General features: G+C 42.5%; 1 protein-coding gene across 3 annotated transcripts in view; it reads left to right on the forward strand.

The window, feature by feature from the left end:
• The first annotated feature begins 1,567 nt into the window (after nt 1-1,567).
• Nucleotides 1,568-14,249, forward strand: part of Pip4k2b (phosphatidylinositol-5-phosphate 4-kinase type 2 beta) — a 30,211-nt gene continuing 17,529 nt past the window's right edge. Inside the window, exons 1-2 of one of the 3 annotated variants that reach the window (XM_076869564.2) lie at nt 1,568-1,801; nt 13,712-13,809. In XM_076869564.2, coding sequence (XP_076725679.1) covers nt 1,643-1,801; nt 13,712-13,809 — 257 coding nt within the window. In that variant the 5' untranslated portion in view covers nt 1,568-1,642. Of the gene's footprint in view, nt 1,802-12,847; nt 12,986-13,711; nt 13,810-14,249 lie in introns of those variants that run through there. The other 2 variants (XM_076869565.2, XM_076869566.2) reach the window with 2 other exon arrangements.

The following is a 14,249-nucleotide window of genomic DNA, read 5'->3' on the forward strand; positions in this document are numbered from 1 at the left end:
GTCAGGACCACATTGCTATTATGTTCCCTGCTCCTAAAAGAAAATAAAATGGAAGCTGTTTATTACATGGCTTCTTTTTTTAATCATGTACAATGCTAGATTTTCAGGGGTTGTTTCCTACTATTTTGTAGCTATTAAAAAAAAAAAAAAAAAGTTCCCCCAAACAAAAACAAACTCAAGTGGCCACTTCCCTGTTTTAACTGCTTTTCCCTTTATTCCTTCACCAGAAGCCCTCATTTGACAGGGATTTCCTAGGCAATTTTTTGTTAAACTTTTTTTGTTTTTATTTGTAAGTGAACACGATATCTTTATTTCATTTTTATGTGATAGATCGAACCCAGTGCCTCACAAGTGCTAGGAAAGCATTCTCTACCACTGAGCTACAACCCGCATTCCCTCCTAGGCACTTCTGAGTCACAAGTTAGCTGAACTATTTCTTTGTTCTTCTAACTTCTAATTCTGGTTAAAATGTATTTGGATTTTTATTTTTGAGCACTTATGATGCCAGACACTAATGCTTTAAAAAAGTTTTGCCCAGAGAGAATTTAACATACTTTTGTTATTCATTAATCACCTCATTCTACTGCCCTATGCTACAGTTAATTATGGTTTTTATTACTTGGTAATAAAGGTTACATTTATTTTTGTAACTGTCAAGAGTAGCCACGTGGATCACCGAGTTTTCTTACTCCCGTTATAGAAAGAATGTTGACCCATGGTTTGTGTCGAATATATAGAGATCCTTGTCTTATGTAACAGAACGTGGGCCGTTTACTTAGATTTCACGAACTAAGCCAGAAAATAAGACGATTAGTAGGGTATGTGTCTGAAGGTGCCCACAGGTTCTTAACTTGACCCTTGGGGCGCAGGAGAACTGGAGACAGGTGGGTGGGCGCGGGGCCCATTCATAAACCCAGGGTTCCCAGCTGCCCCTCTCATTGGCCCTGGGGGAAAGGGGCGTGCCCCACGGGTGGAGTGTGCCCTGGGCCTTGGGGAGTGGGAAAATCCACGCTTGGGTGGAGCGAGGGGGCGTTCCTTGGTTTTCCAGGCTGGACTTCCTTTTCCCCTTGCTGTGTTCCTCCTCGCTCCCCCGGGGTGGGGATGGTACGTCCCACCCTCCTCGCATTCCCGCCCCTCCTCCTTTCCCGAAGCAGTGGCGTCGCCGCCATCTTGGCACCTCAGGTTGAGGGAACGAGCCAAGCCCGGGCTTTTGAAGGGGGGGGGGTAGGACAGGGAGTTCCTCCCGCGGTACACAGTGAGACCTGCCCATCCCTCCTCCTCTCCCTGCTCCGGCCCCGGGTTCTGAGGCTTGCGGAGGCCGGCGGGATTCCTGTCAGGCCCTGGGAGGAGGAGCGGTACCACCCGGGTGGGGAACAGGGCCTGGTGACGACGGGGCGGTGGCACCGCCTGGGGGCGGGGTGCGGGAGCGGCCAGCTCCCTGGGGCGGGGCGGGGCGGACGGGGAGGGCGGGGCGTGGGGCGGACGGAACCAACGGGGTGGGGTGGGGAGGTAACGGGACGGGCGCGACCATGGCGCGGTGAGGCAGCGGGGGTGGGGATCGGTCTGGGGGAGGCCTGGGGCCGCTGGCTTGTGCGCTGTCTTCGCCGCCCCCCCTTTCGCCGCCGCCGCCGCCGCCCCGGGCATGTCGTCCAACTGCACTAGCACCACGGCGGTGGCGGTGGCGCCGCTCAGCGCCAGCAAGACCAAGACCAAGAAGAAGCATTTCGTGTGCCAGAAAGTGAAGCTATTCCGGGCCAGCGAGCCGATCCTCAGCGTCTTGATGTGGGGGGTGAACCACACGGTAACCAGCTCCTCCGCTTGTCCGCTTGCCCCTGGCCCTCGCCCCGCGGGCCCCGAGGGTGACGCCTGCAGCCCCTGGCCAAGCCACTTGCACGCACCCCCGCCCACCCTTGCTTGCCATCCGGCCGCGGTGCACTCCCCGAACGCCACGCGAGGCCTGGTGTCTCCGCGGTGTGCGGTCGCGGTCTTCCCTCCAGCCCCTCTGGCTTCCTGCGTCCGTGTGCTCGTTTCGGGCTACCCCTGGAGCTCAGAGGGAAGGCCTGGCTGCAGCGGAATCCCTTTGGTCCCCTCTGACTCGCTTCTCATCTCACCCTGTTGGTTACATGTGTATTCCTCCTTGCCCCTTGTAGGGCAAGTGATCCTTGCCGGATCATTGTCCCGTTGACAGGGCAAGTGGCACTGGCCTGCGTTAATATTCCTCTGTGTATAGTCATTTGGTTGGGGTAGCTGCTCAAAGTTTCCCATCCTCCAGGCCTACTTACCCCTACTATGGAAATCTCCCTGGATTTGTTTTTTTCTTGAACGAGATGTATCGACTGGAGAAGCACAGGTTCTTTGGAGTACAGACACGGTATTAGGGTCCTTCTGGAAGAGGGAGGAGAGTAAGTGTAACAGTCTTGAGAGTAGTAGAGGCCTGATTATAAGGACTATTCATAATTTAAATACTGTGTCTTCCCTATTCTGTGGTGTTCATTTCAAAGACTGACTTTTCTACTTTATGGTTCTCAAGGATGTACTAATGGTGACTGTTGTCCATCAGCTTTGGATCTTGGGGTGTTTTGAGATTGTCCATCAGCTCTGCCAGGAAGTTGGATCTGGATACAGAATTTGAGCTGGGTGACTTTTTTAGAGCTGTTTGTTTAGGGTCTGTCTTCTCTTCTAGACACTTGCTCTTTGCCTTCTGACCATTTCTTTGTGAGTTCCTACACTGGGAATGAGTAGAGGAAGTAAAAAGACCTGAAGCACCACCTTTGCCAGCTATAAGTTTGGAATGAGGAAAATGAAGTTTTGGGTTTTCTGTGGATTTCAATTCTTTAGATTCCCTGGTTTTTCTGAACTCTTGAAATTAGACCAAATGATGAGTAGGGACCCAAGACTTTGCTTTGTTTTGGTAGAGGAGCTAGATGTCGCTTTGGCTGGAGGTTGATGAACCATAGCCTGAGCCGTGGTTTTATGTGATACATCTGATATAGAAAAGCACATGTTATATGTGAAGTCTTAGTTGGTCATGGGTAGATTGTCTTTCATTGTCATTACTGGGATTAGTGAGGGTCCTGGCAGGGTAGTGAGTACACTGGTTTAATGTTCAGACCTCTAGGAGCTGCTTTGGGCCAACAATCCAGCAGAATTTGCTCCTCCTGCTTCCTGCTGCCACCAGGGTCATCTGGCAACATTTTGTGGGAAACTGGGTCATCAAAATGTGAACCCGGTGTCCCTTTCTGGAAGTCATTCCTTGATTTTATTCTCTATCCTGCATCTCACTAGAAAGCATTATGTCTCTGTAGAGAACTGGGAGAAGCCTAAGTCTGGAATAGCTGGAAGGAACTTGGGTCCTGTGTGAAAGAGTAGCTTGCCTGTGATTACAGCAAGAGATGGAGTTCATTGTCCAGCACATAGGGCTCTGTTTTCTTTGCCTCCTGTTCCTTTTCCTCACATCCCAGGATAGATGGGAGCTATAGTCTTGCTAGAAAATCTGAATATGTGTTCTGGGGTGTGTGCTTGTGCATGCCGTTTCCTGAGAGTGGTGCTTTGTTTGCTGCTAGATAGGCAGCGAGTCTGCCCAGGCAATGAGATGAAAGCCTTTGAATGGCAGATGGACACGGTATTCACCTTCTTCTTTGCCAACTTTAAAACAGTTTGATGCTGGATGTAGTGGCACATGCTTGTGATCCCAGCAATTCAGAAGGCTGAGATAGGAGGATAGCAAGTTGGAGGCCATCCTGGGCAACTAAGCGAGACCGTATCTCAAAAATTAAAAAATAAAGGGTTGGAAGTCTAACTCAATGATAAAAGTGCAGTTAAGAAAGTTTGAGGAGCTAGCTGGAAAGGCATTGACTTTTAAGCAAGAGCCATGCATCTAAATATGAATGAGTATACCTGGGTGGGATGGATATAGAGCACCACTGCCCTGGACAGGTAAGCTTTGGAGGTGAGTTAGTCTCTTGTTTTATTGCTTCATTCTGATCTACAAGAAGGTGTAATTTAGTGTCCCCATCTGGGAAGTGGAGACACATGCTCAGAAGAATATAAAATCTTGCAATTCTCTTGGGGATCAGGGCTACTTGGTTTTGGTGGATCAAACCTTTCTTGGAGGTTTCCTTCCTTCAGAAGCCTGATGTCACAACTTTTTTCCATCTGAGTTTTCAGATATCCTCTCTCCTTTGATTCCTTACCATTTAAGCATCTAGGTATACTGGTCTATGGTAAATCAAATATTAAGGATGGATGTCATTTTTTCTGCTTTTTTTTTTTTTTTTTGGTGCTGGGGATTTAACCTAGAGATACTTCTACTGAACCACAGCCCCAGCCCTTTTTATTTTGAGACAGGGTCTTGTCAAGTTGCTTAAGTCTTCACTATATTTCTGAGTCTGTCTTTAAATTTGCGATCCTCCTATCTCAGCCTCCTGAGTTGCTAGGATTATAGGTGTGTGGCACTGTACCTGACTGGTTATGTCAAAAACTGGCAAAAGCCAGTTATCCTCTCATGAGACAGTTGGTTTAATTCTAGGTGGAAAAAGAAAGGTCTTTGAACTCAGTGTTTTTTTTTATTGTTTTTAATATTTATTTTTTAGTTTTTGGTAGACACAGCATCTTTATTTTATGTGGTGCTGAGGATCAAACCCAGCGCCCCGCGCATACCAGGCAAGCGCATTACCGCTTGAGCCACATCCCCAGCCCTGAACTCAGTGTTTTTAAAGGAGTTCTTCTCATGGACAAGAGAGGCAGCCCCTGGACTTTGTGTAGGAAGAGTGTAGTGAAAACGAGGTGAAAATTCAGAAGACTTTGGACCTGTCGGGGGAGAATAGTAAAGAGAGAAACCCAGTTTTAGTGGATGAAATAACAGTTCAGAGGGTCTGGAATTAGGGAAGAAATATCTGGGAAGAAGTATGGAAACCAGGAAGGCTGATGTGATCTAATGCTTTTGGGCTTTTTAGGAACCAGGTATGGGTGTAACTTTACCAATATGATCAGAGGAGTAAGAGCAGTTGATGGTACCCATTTGAGAAACTGCAAGATTTTTCTCCAGAGCAGCTACATCAGTGTATATTTCTACCAATAGTATATGAGGGTTCTAATTCCTTCACATCCTTGTCAACACTTGTTATTGTCTTTTTTTAGTATAGGCATTTTGGTGAGTGTGAAACTATCTCATTGTGATTTTAATTTGCATTTCCCTGATAACAATGATGTTAAGCATCTTGTGTGCTTCTTTGGAGAATGTCTATTAAATCCTTTGCCCATTTAAAAAAATTTTTTTTGGTATAAATTCTTAAATTGGGTTGTCACATTTTATTGAGTTGTGAGAGTTATGTATTCTAGATATAAATCCTTTATCAGATGAATGATTTACAATTTTTTCTCCCATTCACTCTGGGTTTTTTAATTTTCTTCATGGTATCCTTTGAAACTTATGTTTTAACTTTGATAAAGTCTAGTTTATATATTTTTCTTTTGTTGCTTATACTTTTAGTATCATGTCTTCGGCTTTGTCTAACCAAAGTTGTAAAGACTACTCCTGTATTTCCTTCTAAAAGTTTTATAGTTTTAGCTCTTTATAAAAAAAAAAAAAAATTACCATGATCAAAATACTTAACATGAAACCTACCCTCTTAACATTTTTTTTAAAAAATATTTTTTTAATTGTAGGTGGACATAATATCTTTTAATTTATTTATTTATGTGGTGCTGAGGATTGAACCCAGGGCCTCACACTTGCAAGACGAGCACTCTACCACTGAGCCCCACGCCCATCCCCACTCTTAACAGTTTTTAAGGGTATAATATATTATTGTTTATCATAGGTACAATGTTGTACAGCAGATCTCTAGAGTTTATTCATCTTGCTTGATTGAAACTTTTTTTTTTTTTTGTGGTGCTGAGGATTGACTCTAGGGACATGTGCATGTGAGGCAAGTACTCTCCCAACTGAGCTATAACCCCTATGCCCATTAATTACCCAATTCTCCTTCCTCCCAACCCCTGGCAATCACCATTCCACTCTTTGTTTTTATGAATTTGATGATTTTAAATAACTTATTAAGGGAAATTATACAGTGTTTGTCTTTCTGAGACTGTTTTCATTTAGTATAATGTCCTCAAAATTATCCATGTTGTTGAATATTGCAGAATTCCCTTTTTCAAGGCTAAATAATATTCCATTTTATGTATTTCCCACATTTTCTTATTCATCTACCCATGAATTTAGGTCATTCCTCATCCTGGTTCTTATGAATAGTGCTGTTTCTTTGTGTGTGTGTGTGTGTGTGTGTGTGTGTACACATACACTAGGGGGTTTTGGTGGTTGTTTTTATCTTTTTTTGGTGTTTTTTTTTGTTTGGTTTAGTTTGGCTTTTAGTTATGGGAATTTACCATTGAACTACATCCCCAGTCCCCCTTTTTATTTTTATTTTTTTGGGGGTACTGGAGATTGAACTCGGGGGCACTTGACCACTGAGCCACATCCCCAATCCTATTTTGTATTTTATTTAGAGACAGGTTCTCACTGAGTTGCTTAGTGCCTCGCAGTTGCTGAGGCTGGCTTTGAACTCATGATCCTCCTGCCTCAGCCTCCTGAGCAGCAGGGATTACAGAAATATGCCATGAGCCGGGCCTTTATTTTTTATTTTAAGACAGGGTCTCACTAAGTTGTATAGGACCTTGCTCAGTTGCCCCAGCTGATCTTGAATTCGCCATCCTTTTGTCTCAGCCTCCCAAGTCACTGGGATTACAGGCATATGCCACTTGGCTGGCTAGTTTTAGCTTTTAAATCTAGATCGTAGTGCATTTGGTGTTCATTTTTATTATTGTGTATGGAACAGAGTCATTCTTAATATCTGCTCAATTTTTCTCCTACATCCCATAACCATTCTGTCCACACTTTTTCTCTGCTTAATGCAGACCCAGAACCTTCTTTCCTTACTTTTTTCTCTTTTCCTGCTGCTTTAGAGATCTTCAGTAAATATTCTTGCTCTGGTCAGGCCTTTGGGTAAATTTGCCCTTCAGCAGGTGTTCCCTTCTTGCAGAGAATAGGGGGACTCGAACAGGAGAAGAAAAATGAAGATGTAAAAAGGAATAAACCCAGGGGTGGAGTTATTGGCTCCCTGAACTTTCTGTTCTTTTTCTTTTCTTCCCTGGAGTTCCAGATCTTGCTTGGACCTCCTTGGTCCTAGGAGTGTGTTAGCTAGCACGTTGTGTTTTCTATGGTGGCAGGTAACAGATAAGCCATTGGTGGCCAGCCTATTGCTGAACTGCTGTCAAAGCCCTGGGACATGTCAGGAAGCCAGTGTGGCTAACCCATCCCTCCTAGGTAACAATTCCTATGAAGGTCATACGCAGGGAAGTGGGGGCTTCTGGAGTCAGAAATTCATTGGATTAGAAGTTGTGACTGGATTTTTTTTTTTTTTTTTTTTGGTACCAGGGATTAAACCCAGAGGTGCTTTACCACTGAGCTACGTCCTCAATTCTTTTTATTTTGAGACAAGGTCTCACTAGGTTGCTGAGTCTGGCTTTGAACTTGTGATCCTCCTGCCTCAGTCTCCCCAACATGCCTAGCTGGTGACTGAATTTTTATCTCTAGTAGGGTCAGCACAGAGTGAATGCTTTGTTTCTAAGTTCTTTCTTTTTTCTTTTTAAAAAAAATTTTTTTTTGTAGTTGTAGATGGACAGAATACCTTTATTTTATTTGTTTATTTTTATGTGGTGCTGAGGATTGAACCCAGTGCCTCATGCATGCTAGGCAAGTGCTCTGCCTCTGAGCTACAGCCCCAGCCCTCTCAAGTTCTTTCTTATTCAGTTTGTTTAGCTTTCTCATTATTTCTCCTGAGAGTTTATGGACTTGATCATGTGGATAATCCAAAAACTACTTATGTGACATGACATACAACAGACTTACCTTCCTAATGTGTTGTACTGAGCCTGATACTTGAATGAGTTTGCATTCCACAGTGTACCCCTGCTGCTGCTGAAGGTGAACAAGATTGGCCTAGGAATGTGCAGAAATAGTAAAGCAAAGCCACATCCTCCTAACATGTTGCATTAGGCAAGACCTTCTATGCTTCAAAACTTGTAGTTGCTCCCTTTGTCAACTAATTTTTTTCTTCTCTCCCTGGCATTTGAAACTTCAGTCTCTGGGACTAGGGTTGTGGCTCAGTGGTAGAGCACTTGCTTAGCACGTGCGGGGCCCTGGGTTTGATCCTCAGCACCACATATAAATCAATAAAATAAAAATATTGCATCCAACTACAACTAAAAAATAAATATTAAAAAAAAGAAAGAAAGAAACCTCACAGCTTCAGTAGCTGATGTTAACCTTCTTTCCTGTCCTCCATACTGTGAGCCTCTGGCATAGACACTCTAGCCTTGCTGTCTCTGTTCTCCATTTATCCTAGTGCTAGCCATTCTTCAGTCCCCACCTCCCTCCTCCTCTTCTGTCCATCCATTCTTCTACTTAATAACTATTATGTACTAGTCATTTTCTATAGACATAAACATGCATAAGATAGAGTCTTGCTGGACACAGCGGCTCAGGCCCATAATCCCAGTGGCTTAGGAGTCTGAGTCAGGAGGATTGCAAGTTCAAAGCCAGCCTCTGACTTAGCCCCTAAGCAACTTAGCAAGACCCTGTCTCTAAATAAGATATATTTAAAAAGGGCTTGGGAATGTGGTTTAGTTTTTAAGTGCCCATGGGTTCAATCCCTGGTACCCCTCCCCCTAAAAAAAAGTCTCTTCTAGGGACTCACAGCCTAGTAGAGAAATCAAACATATAAAACAAAATAATTACCTAAGTGATTGTGATATTTAGGTTGTAAAGAAAGCACAGAGGAATGAGTAACTAATTCAACCTGGGCGAGACAGGGAACCTCTCAGACAGGAACTGTCATTGAGCTAGATCTTAGCTGATTCTGTTGACTTTTATCCTTTCTATTCTTAGGTCTGCAGTCTATCATCTGAACAATTGTATTAAATAAATGGTCTGTAAATGGTCTTACTGCTTCTTTGCCTTTTGCAGTTCTTTCTTGGTTTTCATTCCTTTCTGTGTTGCCCAACTTGTGAATCCCCAGATATAACTTAAGAGGGCTTCCCATTGCTGCATAATCAAGTCTAAATCTATCACGAAGTAGGCAAGCCTAAATTCAAATCTAGGCTCTGCTGGTTATTAGTGGTATGCTTTGGAGCAGTCATATTTTTCTTTTCTTTTTGCTAGCTTCATTTTTATTTCCTATAAAGTGGGCATAATGCTTTTTCCTTGAGACAAGGAATGGAAAACACAGCCTTAGGCAAGGTGGCCATCTGTAAGCAGGATTGCACAGCATGGTATAAAGAGCCCAGACAGACAGACCTGGCATCAGACAGACCTGGGATCAAATCCTGTTTCTTCACATAGTGTTTGTGTGTTTGATCTTCTCTTGCAAAATCAGATTAATAATATGTGGCTACTAGTGTTAGAAATCATAGCACAGAATAGAGGAAAAAAATATATATATAAATTTTTTTTGTGGTGCAGGAGATTGAACCCAGGGTGTTGTGCATGTGAGGCAAGCACATTACCAACTGAGCTATATCTCCAGCCCTAGAATATATATTATGTATATGTGATTTACAATGATAGAAAGCACCAACCTCTCATAGGCACTTGACCAATGGAAACAGCTATCATTTATTAATATTTGTAATGTGCTAGATGGTTCACATATTTTCCGGTTATCCCCTTGCTCTTCTTACTACCTCTGACCTGTGTTGCTGCCCTCTGTTTACCCAAATGCCCCTGCATAATGTACTCACCGTTCTTAAAATGGCAGTATATTTCATAACTCTAAGGCTTGGTTTTCACTGTTCCCATGGCCTAGGATTCCTTTCCTGTCTTTTTTTTTTTTTTTTGTGGGGGGGAACTATGATATTAGGGCTTTCTCAAATTTATTTCTCCATAGTTTCCTTTAGCAATCCGTTCCCTCATTCCTACTCCTGGGCAGAAGCAATCCTTTCTCTTTTTCTTTTATTTTACTTCTCTGTCTTTTCCTTGCAGTGCTGGGGGTCAAACCCAGGGCTCTCACATGTTGCAGTTAAATAGCTACACCCCTACCCCAGAATCAATAATTTCTTAATCTATTTTTTCCATCTCCTAGGCAGTTATAGCACACATCAGATTATATTAGTTACTGTTGTCTGTCTTCACAGCCAAACAGAGGACATCTTTTGTTTTTTGTCTCTCCAGTTTCTGAGACAGTGTTTGGATGTCATAAATTGAGTAGAAGTTTGACATCGTCTAAGCCAGATCAGAAAAGGTGTTGAATGCCAGTTTAAAACTTTACACTGAGGTTGATGAGGAGCCATGGAAGATTTTTAAGCAGGCGTATAACATGATCTTGTAGATTTTTCCAGTTTTGAGTGCTCTTGGCAATACCGGGAAAGACCTAGGTGCCTGTTTGTAGCCTGATGTGTGAGGGCCAGGGGGTCTGATCCTCTGATCATATTAACCTTATCCTCCTCTGTGTCCCGTGTTCTTCTTAAGATTGTTTACTGCTTTGACTCATTTCCTTGATTAGAGTATAAGCCTCATAGTTCTTTAATGTACATAACCCTTTCTCCTTGACACCCCTCCTCACACACACACATCATCCACAGAATGAAGCATATAGTAGCTTTTTCAATAACTCCTGTTCATATGAAATTGAATTGAACTCTGAGGATATAAAATTTAACACAACTAAGAAATGAAAAGTGAAAAATATACAGTGATTTTGGAGGCAGGAGCAACTTAGGGAGGCTTTAAGCAATTTAGCCAGACCCTTTCTCAAATAAAAAATAATAATAATTTTCAAAAAGGTCTGGGGATATAGTTTAGTGGTTTAGTGTCCCTGGTTTTAATCCCTGGTACAAGAATAAAAGTATAACTAATCCCTAAGAGTGAATAATCTACATGTGGCCTATTGGAAAAAAAGGGGTGAGTCTATATAATTGAGGTTCATGGGTTGTCCACCAATATATTATTTGAATTTAAAAATTCCTATTATTAGACTTATAATCAAGAGTAAAAATGAGCTGGGTATAGTGGCACATGATTGTAATCCCAGCAACTTCCAAGGCTGAGGCAAAAGGATTACAAGTTCATGGCCAGCCTGGGTAACTCAGCAAGACCCTGGCTCCAAAATAATAAGTAAAAAGAGCTGAGGCTGTAGCTCCATGGTGAAGTGCCTCTAGGTTCAATCTCCAGTACTGCCCCCGCAAAAAAGAAAAAAATTTTACACAGAGAAATAATGACTAGAGAGATAATAAATAATTAATAGGTCCTGTGAGACTAATTCACCCTGGCTAAGGAACAGTTGACCTCTCTCAAGTAAGTGTTTTAGTCATTTCTGTTTCTTCTAGTATCAATCCCTGACTTTGGTACTAAATTTGGATCTTGGACTAACCAGAATCAATTCGTAGCAGATTCTGTAATGTTTTGGTGTGAAGCCATACTGTGAGCCAGTGGGACAAGCTAGAAAAGGTGAATTGCTTCAGAACCTGGAATCTCTTTTTCTCTTTTTCCCCTTTAACTCTCAGAGTCAGGCTTGATATACCAGGAAAAAGGAAGTGGTACCACCATCATGAATTGTTTCTGTTGGCAGAAAAATAAGGAAGTGGAATGGTTTTCTCTGTAGGCACAGATTTGACAGTCAAGCTCTCTCATGATCACCTCTGGAATGAGTTGGCATGGTTGTTTTATTTGACTGTTGGGAGGGCTTAATGATAAAGGTCATTACAGATTGGGATGTTGGAAAATTTTTTTAATATTTATTTTTTAGTTGTAGTTGGAAATAATACCTTTATTTTATTTACTTTTATGCGGTGCTGAGGATCGAACCCAGGGCCTTGCACGTGCCAGGCCAGTGCTCTACTGCTGAGCCATAACCCCAGCCCAGGATGTTGGAAAATTTTAAATCACTTTTATTGATGAAAACTTTACATACAATAAATACACACATTTTAAAGTGTACAATTTACAGATTTTTGACAAAATAATAAAAGTATAACTCATTCCTAGAGTGATTAATCATATAACCATCACTCCAAACAACACATGATCATTTCTTTTTTTTTTTTTAATATTTATTTCTTAATTGTAGTTGGGCACAATATCTTTATTTTATTTATTTATTTTTATGTGGTGCTGAGGATCGAACCCAGAGCCTCGCACATGCTAGGCGAGTGTTCTACCGCTGAGCCACAGCCATAGCCCACATGGATCTTTTCTGTCACCTTATACTTCTCATGTCCTTTTACACTTGACAATCTCCAACCTACCCAGACAGCCTCTTAGGTGATTTTTTCCTGTAGATTCCTGTTCTGGAGTTTCATGTAAATGGGATCACACTCATTGTCTGTATCAGTCAAATTTGCCAGCAGTTTGTTGTCTCCACCACACCATCAACTTATATTTCTATCCATTGTCCCTTCTTTGTATACATATACTCCTCCACCTTCCTCTACTTCCTGATGAGTGAACTGGCTTTTTTAAATCCAACTCTGAGAAGATATGATTCCCCAGACTGAATTAACTTGAACTTTCTATATCCTCTGATATTTCTAAATAAAAAAAGTTTGAAACATAAAAAGGGCAGCAAATTAAATGCCATTTTCCCCATTTATGCTCCTGGAGGAGTCCTAATGACTGTAGGTTATTCCCTCCCTGCCACATCATTGAGATAATAGGATTTGCAAGAAAGGTATCTGGGAGACACGAGGCTGTGCCCCACAACCCCCAATCCATTAAGTCAGGACTAAGGTTTCCTCTATAAATTCTGAATGCATTAATGGCAACTGGGTTGAGAGTCAAATGTCAAATACTCTTTAGTGATGGAAGAGGACATCTGTGGCTAATTAGACCACTAATAGGCTAAATGGGATGGGGAAGAGCAGGATCTGCCCACTCAGCTCTGTACCAATGGGAAGCCAACTCTGAAGGGAGATGAAAGACACTGAGAAGGTTTGTATACAGTAGGGGCAAGGGATCCTAATCCTTCTCCCCCAGTTCAACATAAGCAAACCATTACGTAGGGAACTGGCCCTGCTTTTGCTAGAGGGCCAGAGTGAACCAGGGGTGAGATGTCTACCTCTTTTGTTCCCGTTAAGTTTGACCCTTTACTTTGGAGATACAAAGTTACACACCTATACAAACCCACCCATGTTTTTTCCTGCTTTGAATAGCCCACAGTTTGCATGAGGATGTTCAAAGGCTTTAATTAATATGCACTTAGATTGGAGGACATTTATTCATTGATCCATGTATTGCATTTGACAAATACTGAGTAACTGCCATGTTTTAATTTGTGGTGCCAAGGACTGCATAGCCCCCAAAGATCAGTAACAGTATTGCTTAGCTGAAATCTAACAGGCCCATGAAGTTTATTAATTACATTAACTACAATATGTAATGTCTGTGAGATGGCCAAAGGAAGGATACATACAATGCTTCAGGAATTCCAAGTAGGGAAAGAGTATTTATTTATGGTCTGGAGTATTGTGGAAAGCTTCATGAAGGAGGTACCTTTTGAGCTGTACCTTATTAGAGGGAGAATTTCAACAGGTGGACATAAGGTTGGGAACTTGAAAAGGGCAGAAATAAAGACAAGGAAGGAATCTGTAGACGGATGGTGGCATTCCACATGATAGCATATTATCTCAAGGACCTCCCTCTTCTTTTGCTTTACAGATCAATGAGTTGAGCAATGTCCCTGTCCCTGTCATGCTAATGCCAGATGACTTCAAAGCCTACAGCAAGATCAAGGTGGATAATCATCTCTTCAATAAGTAAGTTGCTTACTGAGTGGGCTCAAGTTTTTTGAGCATTTTTTTCCTTCAAACCTCTGTGACCTCATGCATGGTGGGCCACGCCAGCACCTGGCAGAGTATAATAGTGCATCTGTCTCAGAGTAGATAAGCTGGCTGGGAAAATGCATTTGTAATGACATTCTCTCTCCATGGCATTCTCTGGTCAATGCATTTCTTTATCTGCCACCTCCAGTGTCTCTTGGGATGTGTGGCTAGGTCCTGGGTGATTCATAGAGGGCTAGCTCTGGAGAGATGAGCAATTTGGGAGCTAGGGTATTTAGTATGTGGCTTCAGTAGTGGCCCTATCTTGATCTTAGTCTGAGGCAGGAACCATCCAGGCATTTTCCTGGCCTGCAGTGAGCCAAGAGCTTTTCTCCCTGACTGGTGTGTAAACAACAGGCTAAGCATAGTGCTCAAGG

This window comes from Callospermophilus lateralis, chromosome 11 (assembly GCF_048772815.1).
Source record: "Callospermophilus lateralis isolate mCalLat2 chromosome 11, mCalLat2.hap1, whole genome shotgun sequence".
Taxonomy (NCBI): domain Eukaryota; kingdom Metazoa; phylum Chordata; class Mammalia; order Rodentia; family Sciuridae; genus Callospermophilus; species Callospermophilus lateralis.